Source organism: Hoplias malabaricus, chromosome 4 (genome assembly GCF_029633855.1).
Source record: "Hoplias malabaricus isolate fHopMal1 chromosome 4, fHopMal1.hap1, whole genome shotgun sequence".
Classification (NCBI taxonomy): Eukaryota; Metazoa; Chordata; class Actinopteri; order Characiformes; family Erythrinidae; genus Hoplias; species Hoplias malabaricus.
In genome coordinates, this window is record NC_089803.1 from 48,822,572 (window position 1) to 48,842,980 (window position 20,409).

General features: G+C 35.7%; 1 protein-coding gene across 3 annotated transcripts; it reads right to left on the reverse strand.

The window, feature by feature from the left end:
• Window positions 1-10,235: 10,235 nt before the first annotated feature.
• fbxo7 (F-box protein 7) lies at window positions 10,236-19,684 on the reverse strand. Of its 3 annotated transcripts, none has more exons than XM_066670008.1 (10): window positions 19,624-19,684; window positions 19,030-19,152; window positions 18,003-18,231; window positions 16,884-17,126; window positions 16,017-16,161; window positions 15,842-15,925; window positions 15,626-15,721; window positions 14,977-15,153; window positions 12,233-12,279; window positions 10,236-11,034 (listed from the first exon to the last, which is right to left on the reverse strand). In XM_066670008.1, exons 2-10 carry the CDS (start codon window positions 19,149-19,151, stop codon window positions 10,720-10,722), a joined length of 1,458 nt encoding a protein of 485 aa, XP_066526105.1. In that variant the 5' UTR covers window position 19,152; window positions 19,624-19,684; the 3' UTR covers window positions 10,236-10,719. The 3 variants fall into 3 exon arrangements, with proteins under 3 accessions (XP_066526105.1, XP_066526107.1, XP_066526106.1); XM_066670010.1 differs by lacking the exon at window positions 19,624-19,684 and having other exon boundaries at window positions 18,003-18,080; window positions 18,200-18,231; window positions 19,030-19,131; XM_066670009.1 differs by lacking the exon at window positions 19,030-19,152 and having other exon boundaries at window positions 19,624-19,664.
• Between the last annotated feature and the right edge of the window lie 725 nt (window positions 19,685-20,409).

A 20,409-nucleotide genomic window follows, 5' to 3' on the forward strand; every position in this document is an offset into this window, starting at 1 on the left:
CGAAGATGTAAAAAAGCTGCCCTAGAGATACTGCCTATGTGTTGATCAAATGTTAAATCCGGGTCAATTATGACACCAAGATTTTTTGCTGCTGAACCAGGTTTAACTGGAAAGTCAAATTTAAACTTAAATCTGATAATTTATTTCTTGCCACCTTTGGATCCAAAAGCAGGACCTCTGTTTTTTTACAGTTTAGAAGGAGGAAGTTGCATAACATCCAGCCTTTCACGTCTTTTACACAGTCCTCTATTTTCTTTAATCTTTGTAATCGGGCTTAGCTGAAATATACAGTTGCGTAATGTCTGTGTAACAGTGAAAGTTAATGTCATGGTTTCTTATAACTGTGCCTAGCCGTAACATGTATAATGTAAATAATAATGTTCCTAAGATAGAGCCTTGTGGTATTCCAAATCTTACTTTAGAATAATCTGAAGATAAATCATTTACATTTACAAATTGATAACATTCCGTTAAGTAAGATTTGAACCATAATAGGGCTGTCCCTGTAATTACAACCATGTTTTCTAACCTTTCTAGGAGAATATTGTGGTCTGTTGTATCGAAAACTGCGCTGAGGTCAAGAAGCAGCAACAGGGATGCGTGGCCTTGATTAGAGGCAAGAAGAAGATTGTTTATCTTGACTAGAGCTGTCTCAGTGCTATGATGTGGCCTGAATCCAGATTGGAATTTTTCATATATATGAGTCCTATGTAGATATGAACTAAGTTGTTGGGCCACAGATTTTCTAAGATCTTGGATAGAAATGGAAGATTAGAAATAGGTCTATAATTAGACAAGACTTGGTTTCTTGATCATACGATTAATAACTGCTAGTTTAAAAGCTTTGGTTACATAGCCCAGGATAAGGGATGAGTTTACTATAGTTAAGAGTACTGATAATAGCTGGTTGTACTTATTTAAGTAATTTTGTGGGAATTGCATCAAGTGTGCAAGTTGTACAGTTTGCAGAGATGATAATCTTCTCTAGTTTTAACTGTGGGAGTGGGTAAAATGTTTCAAGTCTTTCTTTTACAATTATATTATGTTTTATATCAGTCACATTGGGTGGTAGCCACGTCGGATTTAATACTGTGGGTTGAGTTTGTTGTCTAATATTCTCAATTCTATTAAAGTTCATTAGGACTTTACTGGTGAGAGTTGTCGGAATTAGTTGTTCAGAACCTGCCTGATTTTTTGTAGTTCTGGAAAACACACTAAACAGTACTCTAGGATTATATTTATTATTAGAGATCAGCAAGGGATATGCTGAGCGAGCTTTAATGAGGGCATTTCTATACTCTATAAGGCTTTCCAGGCAGAATGGAACACTTCCAGCTTGGTTTATCGACATTTCCACTCTAGTTTCCGTGATGTTTGTTTTAAGGTATGGGATTTATCATTGTACCATGGGGTGAACTTGTTCTGTCTCATACTTTTTCCCTTAAGTGGTGCCACATTTTCTAAAGTAGATTGACAGGTATTTTCTAAATATTCAGTTAGTACATCTAGCTCCATTGGGTCTGATGGAGTGGGAACTGGGGTTGATAGTTCTGGGAGGTTTTTTATAAATTGTAAGACGGTAGATGGTTTTATTATACTCTTTGTAGAATAGCGACGGGACGTACATATATTATGGCTAAGACATAGTTCATATGAAATTAGGTAATGGTCGGAGTGCCCTGTTACATTTTGAGTAATACCAATAGATTCTAGGATTGAAGTAAATGCCTTTTTGGTGGTCATCTGCCTTCTCAAAATGGATATTGAAATCTCTTACAATTATAACTTTATGATTGCACACAGCTAGGTTTGTAGCGAAAACAATTAATTCTATATTATGTTACATAATAAAAATGCATCCTTTTTTTTGTGACTGGATTTGTAATAATGGTGGAGAGAACCTCAAAAGAAGCAAAGTTGTCACATTGTTTAAGACTGATGTATAAGGTATTTTGGTGAACTACACATACTCCACCTCCTTTGCCTGATAATCTTGGGCTATGCACATAATTATAGTCTAGAGGGGTGGCTTCATTTAGTGCTGAATATTCATTTGGTCTAACCCACATTTCTGTGAGAGAGAAAACATCAAATTTATGATCACTTATAATATCATTTACAATGGTTGCGTTTGAGTTTAGTGATCTTTTATTTAGTAACCCAAATTTTAGTTCTGAGGTGTTGCTGCTATCATATGTGTATGATTTAATATTGATTAGGTTGTTTAAACAGGCTGATTTTGTTTGTCTACTTCAAATTTTTTTTTATTTAATTCGGGAGAAAGACACAGTCTCAATATAGTAGAACCTAGGTGATGCCTCAAGGCAGTTCACAGAAAGTCGGTTTAGCCTGTCTGTCTGCGGCCTGGTCCCAGCTCTGGATTGTCAGCAGGCTCTGGATTGACAGTCCTTTTAACTATAGTTTTAACTAGAGATAAAATTAAAATAAAACTTCTGGGCCAGGGCTCTCCTTTAACTGACTACCCTAGTTGAGAAGCATTGCTTGCTGGAAGCAGAAGGGAGATGTTCTTCAGAAAAACTTTTTTCCTCTCCAAAAATTCTCAAAAGTGTGTGTGTCATTTCGCACCACTGGGTTTTTAACCAGAGTTTAATAAACCCGTATTTAATACCTGCTTGGTCCTCAGGGGTTGAGGATTGGAGCATCTCTTGCTCCTGATTGGCTGTTTCCTGTACCTTGGTAGGGACCTCATATAAAATTTATGACACTTGACAAGACAAAGACTTTAAGATGATCCCTGTTGAATGAATATCCCAGGATTATGAATCATACTTTTGCAATATAAAAGATTATATGTAAACACAAAGTAATATCATTAAGACAAACCACGTTTTACATTATTCTAAACCGAATAACATGTAAATTAATTCCACCTGTTTTGACTGTCTAAATGGAATTAATTTCAAACAGTGTTACACATATGTAACTTCAAACTGTTTTAAACCAATAGGAATTAAGGTTTAATTCTATAGTTTGAGAAGTTCTTAATTAAGCAGTTTACACAGAGCATAAACTGATCCTTGGGATTGTCTCCAAAGATTCCTCTCTTGACCCTGTGTGGCCTTGGGTCATAAAAAAGTTCCCTAGAGAGTGGTTTATGACCCTGTTCTGGATGTTTATCTCACATTCCCATCTAGGCTGGTGTGGCTGAGAAGAGAGACAGAGTGGAGAAAGGTCTTTCTGCATATTAAGATAACTTCTGCATAACTTATTTGAATGTCATTTACTCAAAAACTATACAGTAAAATCACTTCATATTTCATAACTACATAGTGTGGTAAACACTGAACTGATATCTGTTGGTTGTATGGACTACATATTAGAAAGCAGTGAACTTGATTCATGTTCAAAAACAATGGAACATTATGGGGGGTTTGAATGCTATTTACTCAAAAACCATACAGTAAAATCACTTCATATTTTATAGGTACATAATGTGGTAAACATTTAACACCACCCTCCCTTCCCTCAGAAAAGGGTACAATCAGGTTCATGGTGAAATTACTGCTTTATTAAATATCTTACACTCTCAGAAAAAATATACATTATTGGTCACTAAAGGTACAAGTGTTTAAAAGTGCACTTTTGTTTCTTAAAGGTACATTGCATTCTTTTCTACAGAGCGAGACATACGTTTGTAGTATTTCATTATAGAAATATATAACAAAAAATGTAATAAAAGTCCTGGAGATGAAACAGGGTGTATGAAAACAACACATTTTAAAATCTACAATTATAATATAATCTTGTTTCCTAATTAAATGTACAAATATGTACAATTGAGGATATTAGTAAGTGTGCTTTTCATACAACCTTGAAACAATGTAAACATACAGCAATTGCAATGAATACAAACAGTACATAAAAATCAATAAATAGAAAATACATTTGTAACTGGCATTGAAATTTGAAATTGGCAGTGTCATGATTTCCTAAAACCAATTAACATTCAAATACTGTTTTTTTTTAAATTGGTTTTACACCATAAGAACTGCCATTTAAATCCAGACTTTTCTTTAAAAATATACTATGCTAAGGCCATATTAACAAATCGCTTAAAATACAAAAATAATTCACCAGTAGGTTTGGAAAGGTAAAAAATAAATAAATAAATAAATAAATAATATGGCAGAAAGGTACTTTAAAACACTTTGACTTTCCTCAAATGTGTGGAAGTACACATTTGACACTTATTCATGCACACATCAGTTCCATCAACAGTTTGCCAGCCTCTGCTGTGTTGTCACGCTTTGTCAATACCTCACTGCCCTCAACAATGATGGAAATATCAGCCGTATCCTCGTATTTCTGGCAGCCTGGACAACAATGATCTTCAGGATGTGCAGTGTAGTGAAAGAACGCTCAAGTGTAGTTGTACTCCTTGTTGAATTCCAGCTCTATAATTAAACATATAGAGATTATGTACATGTTCTGTTCTCTTCAATATATTTTCTTTAAAAATATTTAACAAAAAACTGCAAACTGCTAATGCATGCAGATTTATTAACTACAGAACTTCAAATGTAAAAGATTATCAGGTTATAGTACAAACGGTTATACAAACGATAATGCTACAACTGATGCTAAAGATCTCATCTAAATAACTTAATTTAACCTCCTATCTGCCTTTCTCACTGCCCACCTGCATTTTTCACTGCCCCACTAGTTTTCTTACTGCAGTCCATATTTACATAATTAGATAAAGAAAATGAATTAGTTCATGTTCATAGTTAATTTTGAAAAATTTAACTAATTTCACAGCTCCAAAAATAAACTACTTCACATGCTTTTGTTAATTTTTTCTCTCAGTAAATAGGCTTCTATCCTTTTCAATATAACCTCCTTCAATCCATTAATCACTAGCCCAAAAATCACTGCTACTCCCTAACAAAGGATTAGTGTATGTGGAATTATATATTTATAACATTACATTACACCAAAAACCAGCACTGAGATTGAGAATGTATTTTAACCCACCTAGCTAGTACCTTAATGTGTTTAAGCAGTTTTATTTCTTATTTTATTTCTTATACTGACGTATGCGGTTCTGTGTGACATAAAAACCCACAAAAAATGCTCACATCGTCTTATACGCCATCAAACCACATAATTACTCAAATTAAAATAACTCATGTATGAGCGATTGTCATGTCATTTAAATGTTTTCTATGTCAGAGGAAAAAAAGTGCTAGCTAGAGTTAAACAGGTTAGCTAAAATTTGTCATTTGAAAAAAATAAATAAAACGGTTCAATATTATGTATGTAACCTACAGCAGTTTATAGAATATCGTACATAACTAACGATGTTAACTACATTTGGGCGATACCAAAATACATATGTATCTGAAAATATTCGTATAAATTGAAATACTTATGGGATGAAGCTGTTCCCTGAGGCCAGTGAGAGCTGCTCGTGCGCCGCAGTCACAGAAAACAGCGCGAAACTTCATCTTCTTTTTCTGTGTTTTTACAGCGCTTCACTTCTGCCATCTTCCGTTTTCTCATTCAGAGTTCATTCATTTTAAAGCTGACGTTCCAGTCCAGTCTTCTTTAAAAACTTAAATAACAATTTCCTCCCTTTAGCATGGCACTGTCTCCTTCATTCATTATCTGTAACCGCTTATCCAATTCACGGTCGCGGTGGATCCACGCAAGGTGGGAATAAACCCTGGAGGGGGCGCCAGTCCTTCACAGGGCAACAGAGACACATTCACTCACACCTACGGACACTTTTTGGAGTCGCCAATCCACCTACCAACGTGTGTTTTTGGACTGTGGGAGGAAACCGGAGCACCCGGAAGAAACCCACGCGGACATGGGGAGAACACACCAACTCCTCACAGACACCCGGAGTCACCCGGAGCGGGAATCGAATCCACAACGTCCAGGTCCCTGGAGATATGTGACTGCGTGTCCCAGTCATTACATCAATATTAATAGAGCTTACCTAAAACTGTATGACATTTAAAAAGTTAAAATAATCATGATTCTATTTATTTAACATGTGGTGGGCCACATACGATTAATACGCAGTATTTAATAAAATGCTCTGATCAGTGTAGTGTGCTAACTGCAATGGCAATTGCCTCGCCAGCCGACAGTGCCAACGTGCAGCCGCAATTGGGCCAGATGCAGTGTGCCGCATTCACGCCGAGCCTCAGCTAGCCGAGAGTGCCAACGTGCAGCCGGAACTGGGCCAGATAAAGGGTGCCGCCTTAACGCCGATACGGCAGCCAGCTGACAGTGCCGAGCCTGAGCCAGAATCGGCCCAGATCTACCTTGCTAGCTGGGAATGATAGTACAACACCTGATTATGTCACTCACTTAACATCAAGTTCTGATGTGCCATTTCAAAATAAAGGCCCATTGTGTTGTCCCATCTCTGTAACTTAAATTTCAAATTTAGATCATTATTAAAAGGGGACCATTAGTTTCCACAGAACAATTTCCCTTCATAATGATAGTACAACACCTGATTATGTCACTCACGTAATGTCAAGTCATTCTGAGGTGTCATTTCAAAATGAAGGCCCTTAGTGTTGTCCCATCTCTGTAAATTTAATTCCAAATTTAGATTATTATTAAAAGAGAACCATTAGTTTGTACAGAACAATTTCACATAATAATGATAGTACAACAATTATGTCACTCAATATCAAGTCATTCTGTATTGTCATTTCAAAATAAAGGCCCTTTGTGTTGTCCCATCTCTGTAAATTTAATTCCATATTTAGATCATTATTAAAAGGGAACCATTAGTTTGCACAGAACAATTTAACTTCATAATACGTAATAGTACAACACCTGATTATTTCACATACTGAATATGAAGTCATTCTGATGTGTCATTTCAAAATAAAGACCATTGGTGTTGTCCCATCTCTGTAACTTTAATTCCAAATTTAGATCATTATTAAAAGGAAACCACTAGTTTGCATAGAAAAAGTTCACTTTATAATGATAGTACAACACCTGATTATGTCACTCACATAATATCATGTCATTCTGATGTGTCATTTCAAAATAAAAGCCACAGACCCAGGAATCGTTAATAAATTAACATTACCAAACAGATTTATGGTCAGTGTAGAGGCCCTTAAAAGCATTTTCAACACAGAGAACTTAAAAATAATGTCCATATTCTTAGTTATGTCACTAAAACATACTCCATTATCCAGTACAATGTGTAATGTATAATTTTTATAAACTATAAAAAATGCAGCAGCCATCCCCAGCGCCCCACAATCCATTGTGTTTGATGAGCTGTGAGTATTACCTGGCTTTGTTTTGATTAGATATAATTTTGGTAAAAAAAATTCATTACATACTTGTCTCATGTTCAAAAGTATTATATCTATTTATCAGGTTCCCTGTTCTTGAGGTGGAGAAACCAAACCACATGGTTATCAAAAATGTCAATTAGGAGGATAGATCTGATGACTGTGCATAATATGAACATTGTGCTCTGATGTTAATTCGTTCTGCATGAAAAATGAAAAAATCATTTCATAACATTGTGAACCAGTCATATTTTTAGGAATCTAAATGAGATAACAAATTCAATGTTAAAACACAAAACCACAATGTTTTGATATAAAATAATTGACACACTCCGGTGTTGTACTGTCAAGTGAAACTGGTGTGTAATAACAAGAGTATTCCATTTAATAACAGTTTAAATATAAAGGAAATTCAACTGTTAAATAGTCATTTACATGGCTGTGGTTCTGGCATTACTGATATTAAATGAGAGATATATTCAGGTGTTGTACTATCATTATGAAGTGAAAATGGTGTGTGCAAACTAATGATTTCCTTTTCTTAATTATATGAATTTGGAATTAAAGTTACAGAGATGGTACAGCACAAAGGGCCTTTATTTTGAAATGAGACATCAGAATGACTTGATATTAAGTGAGGGACATAATCAGGTGTTGTACTATCATTATGAAGTTTTTCTGTGCAAACTAATGGTTTCCATTTAATAATTATACAAATTTGGAATTAAAGTTACAGAGATGGGACAACAAAAAGGGCCTTAATTTTGAAATGGCCCATCAGAATGACTTGAGTGACATGTCCTGATATCTTCATTATTTCCACAAAATATCAAATATTTGTTTTTTTTTATTCATGTACTATTTGTTTAGAAAATAATTCATATATTACATAGATTTCCTGTCAGTGACTTTTATTTTGAAATTCGTTCCTCTACACACTCTTACTGTAATGTTTAGAATACGCAGTTACACCAAAACTAAGCGAGGGCTAGTTTGACCAAGCTTTTCAAAGTGGAGGCTGACTTGACTCCAGTAATTCCTGGGGTCTCTCACGAACACAAGATCTCCAAAGAGAAGCAGATGAGTGCTGACAAAATGAGTTTAATATCTCCATGATCCACTTTTATACAGCTTCATACTGAACTTAACATTATAAAACTTATATAGAACTACTAAAAAATAAGCTCTTATTCTATATGTTTTATAAAGAACCCTTTATACAAATTTCCACGAGGTGTATTGTCATACAGAAAAAAGACCAGGGGCCTCATTTATAAAAGGTGCATATGCACAAAACCAAGTCGGAAAGTGATTTATAAAGAAATACTTTGTGTGAAAAGGAGTGTATATTTAAGCAAGGTTTCACTCATGCGTAGCCATAGAACTTTGCTGTGAGAGCCCAAAATTATATTATATCATGAAATTGAGAATTGCAAGTAAAAGTGCAAAACATTCTCACATGTATCAATCTATAACACAAAGATTTAAAAACCAAGATTAAATAACAATTAAGGAAGATTAACACACTTCTTTAAAATATCAATTAAAATGCAGTATATTAAAAAATAATTATAGTTCCATTTGTATTTGGGTCAATTTTCCCTGCTGTGTGAACTTAGCCATACCCCACTTGTTGGTATATGCCCACTTGCTGCATACGCCCCTCCCACTTGCTGAAATAGGTAGTTGAATTTGAGGTCTATGTGACCAGTGTGGCAGTCTTCAGTCAAATAGATTTGGTTTACTCTGCTCAGAAATGTCCTCTGGTTTTAGTTGAACTTAAGCAGTTTGCCCACAAACTACAGGCTATAGTGTACATGTTATTTAATATTATTTACAAAAAGACAGCAGTCTAATAAGAGTGTCTAATTCTAATAAGAGCTGCTTTTTTTAATAGGATAGGCATCTTGATTTGTAACCATGTAAGTGTTATAATACATTTTATCAAGGGCTTAATATGGACAAGCCTCAAGTCCATGAACAATCCCAAATTGCACAATAATGGACCTGCAAGTTTCAGTGCATGTGAAGGTCCAAGCTTTAGTGTCACATTATTATTTTAGTGACCAAAGTGACTCACTATTGCCCTCTGTGCCCTTAATGTAGCCTTTGGCAAGAACAGAATCAGTACAGAAACAGCGCCAGAATTCTGTTGAGGACCAATTTGGGGGAATAGTTTTGTTTTGATGTAAACTTTTCCAAATAAATATGCACATGTTTATTAATTAATCATCCCACTGATATATACACACACACACACACACTTACACACACACATACGCATTAATGCATACAAGGTGGGCAACAAAAAATGGGAATGGTTGGTGATATTAACTTACTGTTTGTGGCACATTAGTATATGGGAGGGGGGAAACTTTTCAAGATGGATGGTGACCATTTTGGTGGAAGCCCGTGCTAGCATTTCTCCTGCGCTGTTGCTATCAGTGTGTGAAGAGGGGGAGAAGAGGGTTGCATTGACAATACAACACAAAGGGCAGCACTTTGAAGACATTTTATAAGTGGTCAGAAACTTGTAAATAAGTCATGAAAGAATAAAGTTATGTTAAAACCAAGCACACTATAGTTTTTGTTGTGAAATTCGTAATACGTTTGATGTGTCACATGACCCTCTTCCCATTGAAAAAAAACAAAAGTTGGATCCAACATGGCCGACTTCAAAATGGCCACCATGGTCACCACCCATCTTGAAAAGTCCCCCCTACATATACTAAGGTGCCACAAACAGGAAGATAGTATCACCAACCATTCCCATTTTATTAAGGTGTATCCATATAAATGGCCCACCCTGTGTGTATATATATATATATATATATATATATATATATATATATATATATTAACCTTGAGGATGCAAAAATATATATGTATATATATGTATATATGTTAACCTTGAGGATGCAAAAATTTGACATGGAATGGTTTAACCTGGGAGATCAGTCATTTATTGCTAATTAATTTTAAACAGAATCTGCAAATGTTGGCAGACATGTTGAACATATTTAATTCATCAACAGCAATGGAAAAAGTTGCATCTGTTAATCACTTCAACAAAGCAATGTGAAAACTGTAAATCCAATAAGTAGAAAAAGGAAAGAAAAAAAATACGCTGGTACAAGGCAGGTTGAGCGATGAATGACTGCTTTATCAGACTGTGACTTGTTTTGTTCTAAGCAATTTATAATTTGTATGGCCTTGCTCTGCTAGTGATGACTAAGGTGCATAATTGTCTTGATAACAAAGATGATCCTTTTCAGCCTGTACGAGTAAGTGCTTACTCTGAAGCATGTAGAATGTAATAAAATGCAGAGTAGGATTTAGAGGTAAAAAAAGCAATGAGAGTTTGCTGGCTTTATTATGTCATCAGTGTTTAAGATATAAGTTTAAGAGGAGTCTGGAACATTCAAATGAAACCTCTCCTAATGTCTGCTGGTCGGCTGCCACTTGGTCCAAGTGAACGCCTGGGAGGAATTGCCAGATCTGGCACATGACCTGGCAGAAGGCCAGTAGGGCCATAACGTGGAGGGGGGAAGATGCCATGTGGGATGGAGAGCCTCTCATCATACTCTCCACCTATTATGCCTGGTGGGTGTAAGGGCAGGGGTAGAGGGGGTGTAGGGACGGGAGTGAAAGGATAAATGGGAGGCATGGAGTAGGGGTATGATCTGACTCTGCATCTGCTCAGCTCCTTCCTCTGTTTATATCTTCTTTTGTAAAGCTATGAGGAAAACAGCAGTATTATATTGGGAAATACATAGCTTTTAAATATGGCAATATGTAGGTTAATTAATCTATACAAAGGAACAGAAAAAAGACCAGGGGGCTCATTTATAAAAGGTGCATACGCACAAAACCAAGTCGGAAATGTGATTTATAAGAAATACTTTGTGTAAAAAGGAGCGTATAAGCAAGGTTTCACTCATGCGTAGCCATAGAACTTTTCGGCGAGAGCACAAAATGATATTATATCATGAAATTGAGAATTGCAATAAATGTGCAAAACATTCTCACATGTATCAATCTATAATGCATAAAGATTTAAAAACCAAGATTAAAGAACAATTAAGGAAGAATAACACACTTCTTTAAAATATTAATTAAAAATCCAGTATATTAAAAAACACTTATAGTTCAATTGCTTGCTGTATCTTATTCTACTTCAGTGTTTCCTCTAGAATTTTTTTATTTATATTTTTTTTGCAGCAGTGGCAGACACCTTTGTGCACCTTCAAGTTGGCAAAAGGGCTCTGACTGTTGTTTGTGCTTATAATAATAATAATAATAATAATAATAATAATGAGAAAAATAAATTAAACTCCATGATAAAAAGACAGTAAATTGTTATAGGCTGGTAATAGATAATTACTAGCCTAATCAGCTGTGACTTGCACAGAATCACAGGTCTGTATAAATAAGCAAGAGGCTGATACTAAAACCAAGCTAACTAACAAATAAAGTGACAGTATTTTTTTGATAGATCATTAAGATTTTTTTGCGAACTGTGATGACTGGATAATGAGCCGATTTAACACTGTTTACTGCTGCAATCACATGTCGTCACTCAACTAACTTGCGTTTGTTTGTAATGCCACGGCTGATGCCAACAAACACATTTTTCCTACCTCGACCTCTGAAACAATAACTACTACCACGCAAAGCTTCTCGTTTTCTTTCTGCACGCATTTGAAGAAGTTTGTGATTTATAAAGAGAAAACAGCAGTCAGATGTTCGTACGCACAGTTTTATGAATTGGAATTTTCTGGCTTTTGTGCGAACGCACACTTTTACTCCAGAATCCACGCAGAATTTTATAAACTAGACCCCAGGGCTATAAGGACAACTTTTAAGTTTCCACTGAAAACAGTTATGAAAAATTAATTGTAAATGCTGTTAGTTGGAGCAGCCAATTTCCTCACCTCTTTGCAGTCTGAATTTCTGTGTTCACTGTTGTGTCGAATACACACTGAAAATAAAATCTATAGTTAATTATGCACATTGATGTAGTCATCTACAAAAATGGACAGGGAATTTTCTCCAAACACATTCATTATTTTGGATTCAAATTTCAATCCAGAATCCCTCAGTCTGACTATTTTACTACATTACTTCATGTCCCTGATCACTGTCATCATGCCACATTGTATTTCCCCCCATAATTTGTCATTCATTTTTATAGCTTTTTCTGGCTGTAAAACATGTTCTGTTATGCCACTGTGGACATTTATATCACATAGCTCATCTCATCTTCTTATTTGTTTAGTCCCTTTAAATGTGGCAACAGGAGAAGCAAAAAATCCAGGCTCTACTCTGAGTTGCTGAGCTCCTCATATGATCACAGAGAGTATGCCCAGCAACCCACCTTATTACAGCCTCTTGTATCCACAAACATGTTCTTTTGACCATTAAAACCATGATCTTTGGGTGGACACACAAATTGAGTGTAAAATTGAGAACTTTGCGTTATGGCCCAGCTTCTTCTTCACCACTACAGTTTAGCGCAATTACCACATGACTGCAGCCACTACATCCAGGCTATTATCAATCTCACAATCCCTCTTCTCATTACTCTTGAACATGTGATACCTAAAATCTCCTTTTTGTGTAGGTTCTTGCTCCCTACTTGAAGGGAGCATACCATCTTTTTCTGGGAACTAACCATGGCCTCAGGTTTTGAGGTGCTGATTTGCATACAGACTGCATCACACTTGGCTGTAAAAAAACCTCAAGTGCACGCTGTAGTCCTTCATACAACATCATCCACAAAGATGACACTTCCCAAATCCCTTAAGAGAACACTCCTGTCCAATTAATATTAATTGGTGAATATAATTTTTAGTTTGGAACCTGTTATTCATCAAGTACAGTATACTTATTAGTGGTGTCAATGTTAATACATGATTAATCTGGAATTTTATTTAACATTTAATTAATTAAATCAATCTTAAATTTAATTAAAAACGAATTTTAAAATTATCAAATTTGGCCATGACTTCCTCCAATTATATTTTTTTTTTACAGAACAAGTTACGTAATGTAAACACAGCATTCCTACTGTTGTTCCCATTCATCTCTTACTAACTTTCACTTTAACCGTCTTTCTCGTGCATACAAACGGCTGCTGCAACCCCCACCCCCCCATGTGCCTCCCTTAATTCACACATTTATCTCTCAAAGTTATTGAAGCTGGATAATGGAGGTGTTATATTGTCTGAGCTGTGTGCTGCAGTTTTCTCAATTAAATGAACACTATGTAGTATTTCTACCTTAAAATCCACTGAGCTGTAATAGGGAGAATAGAGCCTCTGTGGCTGCTACACCGGATCATCTGCTGGTTTATTGGATGAAGCAACTTCTGAATCAAGGGGCGGAAGAATCTTGCAAGAAATGTGTACCGCTATACAGCACAAATCCAGCTACAAGAAGAATCTAGTTCAGTATTCCTGGTAGACATTATATGACAGAGAGCGCAAGGAGGAGAACGAGAGAGAGAGAATTAGCAGTTGTACAAGAGTTAATACTGGACTGAATTTACACAGTAGAGTGGGCTGAAACACACATCTTTTTCATGTGTAGTGGTGTTACTTAGTCTTAAGTTTTGTTGATGAGTGTTATAACCAGTTTATTGAGAGTTACTGTGCAGTGAGCCAGGGTTTGTGGCTGCAAATTTTAGCCTGATTAGCTCACTTTCTTGCATTAGACATCAACTCTAGTAATAATTACTTTACTCTGGTTGCTGTGTGGATTAAAAGACTAGAGTTACACTTTGTGTTGGTGAAACCCAAGCTTTGTTGAGGACAGTGTTATAATCAGGTTTTTGAGCGTTACTGATGAATGAGGGCGAGTGGTAGTGCCTAACCTTAGCTGGACTAACTTTTTAGCGTTAGACATTGATTCTTATAATAAGTGCTTTTCTGTGGGTTGCTATGGTTATTATGGCTAGAGTACCACCAAAGTTACATGTTATGGTTGTAATAAGATGGTCCAGTGTGTATTATGAGCGATATATGGGTTTTATAGTGTAGTCAACATTATCTCATTCGATTACACACATTCCCCTGGCTCAACATTAGCTGAAGCCCCAAGCCCCATTCATGAATTATGTAAACATCACTCTGAGTGAGAGAGAGGGAGAGTGTGTGTTAGTAGAAGCCCCAAGAGCCGGTTGGGTTTAAGTGAGTAAGCAAGCAAGAGACTTGATTTCACCACAGTACTATAAACAAGAATTACACCCAGCAGCTGGTAGAGGGTGCTCAGGAGACAAGAAAGCCAATTCTTACATTGTATTCCTTTAATGCTTGTGTGTGAACATCTGATGTTAACTCTCTCTGGGATGAACACAATTACATTTTTAATTAATTGACACCACTAATTCATATACAAGTTTATGCATACAATGGCTTGTTAACCATTAGTTAAAAGCTTAAAGATTTCCTAAATTTGAAAGTTCTAGGAAAGGACTGGAACATAAAAATAAAACCTGTTTTTTTGTAAGCTTTAAACAATAATAAAAAAGCCTCCTTCCAAAGCATTTTCACCAGTTGTACTTAGGCAGTATTAAGAGTGTCAAAAGAGTTTTATTGTCAATTCTGCATATGTACAGGAGCATTGAAATTACGTTATTCTCCTCTCCTATTAAGCATTGTATATGATGTGTTTGTACCTCTGAAGTCTCTGTGCAGGAGATGTCTCCAGAGTGTGGGATCTTGTGTGGCAGAGTGGAGGTGTGTGCAGACTGCAGACAGTAAGATTACAGAGTGAACGTCCAGCAGGCGCAGGATCCTCAGCAGTAGCTCAGGAGGCAGCACAGCCAAACCGAATAGTGCAGGCAATCCCAACACTGCCCAACAAGTGCATAAGACATAAAAAAAATAGTCCACACATCCAAGATTTCCGTTGTTGTAATACATCTACTTACACTTTCTACACAACCTGATGCATCATTATAGTTTATTTTATGTATATATGCATATGTGGGTTTTTATTTTGTGAATGGTTATGATTTATTTATTTTATAATTTAAAATTTGTTTTAGTTATGTTATATTTAAATGCACTGCTAATAAATACCAATATTCTTTCAAATACTGTAGTTAAAATGTGATGACAAGAAAACAATGTATGATAGTACTTTACAAACATTTGAAAACTTTGTACCTGTTCAGTACATTTTTGAAATGGTGGTCCGATTTTGAGGATATCACAAAAAAAAAAAACACATATTTACAGTATGTTATTATGATATATTATTCCTGAAATACCCAATAAAATATACATCACTAAATTAAAATCTTAATTAAGCATAGAATGTACCTTCTCTTGCTATTGCAATTAGTGGATATGCCAACTGGTCCTTAAAAATACGAGAGAGCTTCTTCAAGTCTTTATAGGCAGCTCCAGCATTTCCATCTAGAGAGAGAATGTTTCAGTCACAGTGATCTGAAAATAAAGTACTTTGGTAAAACAAAGAAAATTATCTGTTCCACAAAGCAAACTGAATCAGTAGTTTTTCTTTTAAATATTTCCCACCTGCCCAATCCTCAGTCACATATGCAACGGGTTTCAACACAATTTTCCGTGCGTGCTTCACTGTGTCACTCATTTTCAGCGTGGCTGTAGAATAAACATTGATGGAGCCGATCAGACACAGCCTCAAAAGTTATTTACTCATTAAAAGTGATGCAAGATTAAGGGTAAATGATACCATTAATAACAAGTGCTTGACCCATTGGCACAGCAACCACCAATGCCAGGCTGTTTTCATAATGTGGGTGTGTGTACTGCAGCCTGTAGATTCCTCCTGTTGCTCGCCAGCTGCTTGGCATCTTTCCAACTGTGTCAACACAACCCTGTAAACATACAGTAAGAAAAACATAACAAGACTGAACATTTGAGAACTCCTGCTGTCTGTTTTTAAGAGTGCTTAAGACATTTGGTAATAATGTTTAGTCTATATTTTGTTAGTATTTTGATAACATCTGTTCTCAGTAATTGTTTACGTATTTCGTATTTATAGACATTGCATTCGCAAACTTTTGGATTCTTCAAATGAGTGTTCCATTTAGTGATACTTTTCAGATGAGCTGGAGTGGCATGTATCTAAGGGTGTGTTTATATTTGTAGTTCAGTTCCCTTGGTCCAGACCAAACAAGAAAACCATACATTGTTACATTTTAGTCAAATTTTTCATAGCAATCACAATGACAAATTTACAATCAAACTAAAATAATTTTGGTGGTAAAATGAATAACCTCTGCTCATTGTTTTCGACACACTCTTGCAGCATGTTTTCTCTAATCAGCTTCACTAACATCAAACACACCAGGAGTTTATTTTAATCAAATCAAAACTGACAAGTATAAACACACACAAATCATTCAACAGCTTAACAGAACTTCACTAATGTTTATTTGCCTGATGCCATCAAATCCTCAAAGCAGTGTACCATACAAATAGAAAGCATTCACATAAAGCAGTCCTAATATCATAGAAGTTGTTCCTCCAGCAAAACAAGAACAAACACATTGGACAAATCCTCTCACACTATGTTCCATGTTGAATGAGCCCTGACCTGTGGCAAAAAGCCGATCTCCAATAGCAGTAAATGTGCTGCCACTAGCAGGCAATCTGATGAGTTATGGCATTGTGCTGACTGGAAGAGCATCTCAAGAGAGTGAGGAATTGTCCCTTGCTCAGCCTCACTGCATAGCATGGGCTCAGGGATGTAAGGCCCCACAGCCTCTTCACCTTCTAATTTCTCCATTCTTTCTTCAGTCTCTAGTTCGCAGGCACTGTGGCTGCTGCTGGAGCCTGTCTGAAAGGAGCAAACATCTGTTAGAAAGTGACTTTTATTTGCTATGCTAGAGGTAAAAACACTGGTCCTCAAGGGATGATGTCCAATTTCATAGTTTCCTCACTCAAAAGACATCCATTAAAGCTTGCAATTAACAGTAGAGATTAAATCAGTCATATCTGAGCATGAAAATCACCATACTGTTCTGGACATTGGTTAAGGATAAGCTACAATGAAAAGTTGTCTCCTGCTTATTTGCTTTAAGAACCTGGAATGTAAAAATCTTTATCACAGTGTTTTTCTGTACATTGTGATCATCTTGACAATTCACAGATGATAAAAAAGGATTAATTTTTTTTTCACTGATATTTGCAGACTGAAATTTCATTGTGTATTTATGGTACCAGCACATTTAGTTGACATTATGCTAATGTAATAAAATGGAGATATTTTATTATGTATGTAACCTAAAGTGAAACCATTCATTCCGCTTTACTGACAAGTCTAAAGCTTAAAAGCTGAGGCATGTCTGTTAAAATGGCAACAAAAGCTAGACTATCAATTATTTCACTTTCATTTGAGTGAAATGAAAGTGAGTTTAGACATCAAGATGAGTCAGCACACTGTAACAAACACGTCATTTTTATAGTATATATATATATATATATATAATTTTTTTCCACAAATGTTACATTTTACAAATAAAATATGACACACATTATATTTACAACAAATATTATAATGTCCAAAATCTACATACATCACAGCAAATACCCATCTGTCATATTATTCTTAAACCTAACCTAAAATGGGGGAAAAAAAACAAACAAACAAACAAAAAAACATACAAGCATCATACAAACTATCATATATCTTAAAGAGCTTAGTAGTACTCACCTCATCACTAGAGGTCTGCATAACTGATACCGTGTGGCTCTGCTGCATGTTTTGTTGACCAACTGCTTTGTTCTGAGTCTGGGGAGAAGGGTCAAGTGTGGAAGAATTACTCTGAGGCAGAATCACACAGATCATATCCCCAGACACCACGCCACATGAGGAAAGAGTCTGTCCAGTGTCCACCAGTGGCTCCTTACCATTCAGGGACAGACTGAACTCTGTGTCAGCACTGCATGAGGGACAAACACATACATATGCATATAAACATACAGGAGCTTAAATTATTATATAGTACTGAATTACCTTATTAATCAGAAGCTCTTCAACCATGAACTATTTCAGTTCATCCATGAAACTCAAATACTTCAGACATATTACACACTCAACCTGGCATCATTTGAAATGTCAAACTATCAGCATTTATTTTTCTTTCATGATGTCATTACTGTTTTTTCAATAAGAGCAACTAATTGCTGGGGTAGGGTGTGTTTGAAAAGGGAGTGCTTGATGGGGTTACAGATCAAAAGCATATATTAATATTTCCAAAATGTTCCCAATACGTGTTTAAAGCACATACAGCTAATGTCTTATATTTGTCTTTATTTGTATATTTCATCCATTTTCATTAATCTGATCCATTGCCTGCCTTAAAGTACAGATCATATTTTCCAACTGACAAATTTGCTACATTATATCCATCCACTGACTTTGTTTATATGGATATTATACTGGAAATTTGTAAGATGGAAAAAAAGACCAGTATAAAATCCACCTAAAGATGGATGAATATTATACTGGAAATTAATGGAAAAAATTACCTATGATTTATCAGGAAATGGATCAGAATAATATCCATCCACTGGCTTTCTTTCACTTTTTGTTATGGACTTTTTACTAGTTATTAAAAATATTTTTTACTAAATATCCACCGTCCTTCAACAAAAACATAATGAAATATTGCTGAGGTACAATGTAGTCCTCAACCCAGGGTTTTTGTAACCCAACACACATGAAATTGAAAACTGACCTGAAACCAGTCGAAGGTAACACTACCTCCTTCACTTGGACACTGAGCTCAGTCAGAGTGGGCTCTGCTCCCTCCAGCTCCACACGGCTGGTCTGTTTGTTGACCCTCACCCTTAATTTCATACTACATAGGGGATATACCAAGATGACATCTGTAATTCTTCCTAAATTCCTGTAAATTGCACTACAAATGGTACAATCAATATGCCAAGATTTAATTAATTATTTAGGGTACTATTATAGTACATAGGGCACTGTTTCAAAACGTATGCTCCACTACATACGTTATAAAAATAAATAAGTTCATCACATAAGATACTTTGAGCAATAGTTCATATACATGGCAGCATTACATCGTTATTATGGAGGTTTATGTGGCTCCTGTATACTCTGTAAGGACGCACACTGGGTTTGAATCTGTATCTAACGCTAGCTAACACTTCTTCTATTATGCCGATTTGAAACAAACTGCTCCAACAGACTGTATTAACACACATGAACATAGCGGAAACCTCAAACAGCGTTTACTTCCTCATCTAAATACAGCTAAAACTGTCAACTTTTGTTTAAAGGGAAAAAATAGAGTTCACTTCACCTGTATGTGTGCTTATCTCAACGTCACAAGCGTTGACTGGGTGAAGTGAGAAACGGTAAGAATGGTGCTGACTTTATTTTATAAAATAAAAGTGCAAACATACGGAAAGAGATTAGTCTCAAAATACTTTAAAAATGTGTAAATGTTAATCCACAGATTAAACACAAGTCACAAAAATGTTTCACTATTCACAAATTAAAACATCATAAGAATAACATTAAAGCATCAACTGAGGGCGTTTCTGTGATGCAAACACGCCTCAACCTACCGAATAACTAATTTGTTCGCTCGAATTAGCTAAAGCTTGTGAACAAATTGTAAATTGTTCACTCGAATTACTATTTTTTTCCATCTATAACCACAACTGTCAGGCCTACTCTCAAAAAGGAATCAGCAGGCGGCTCAAATGAGAAATTAAAGTGACCACCCTCTCAATTCTCCTTGAAAGAAAGCTATTGGAATCTCAAAATAAGAACCCTTTATTTCAATGTGTAATCGAAATCGACATTCATTATTAAACACCAGATACATGCACACATATGTCATGTAACGTGCATGTAAACGTGCCATTTTTGGTCACTTTATCATGACAAAAATGTTATTATATATTTAACTATATAACTTCATAAAATGCTCTAAAGCTTTTCATAATTTTATATCAAACAAGCATCACTATTCTCTGACACATGCTGAGGTGTAATTCATTCACATCACATTGTGAGTGAATGTGTGTGTGCCCAGATAGACTGGTGCTCTATCCCGGGTGAAATCGTAGTGCCTGATGCA

Coding starts and splice junctions, on each gene's coding strand:
- fbxo7 (XM_066670008.1), bottom strand. CDS start 19,151: ATGAAATTAAGGGTGAGGGTCAACAAACAGACCAGCCGTGTGGAGCTG. Junction 15,926..16,016: donor TCAAGCACTTGTTATTAATG/GTATCATTTACC, acceptor TTTATTCTACAG/CCACGCTGAAAATGAGTGAC. Junction 15,722..15,841: donor TGTGACTGAGGATTGGGCAG/GTGGGAAATATT, acceptor TTCTCTCTCTAG/ATGGAAATGCTGGAGCTGCC.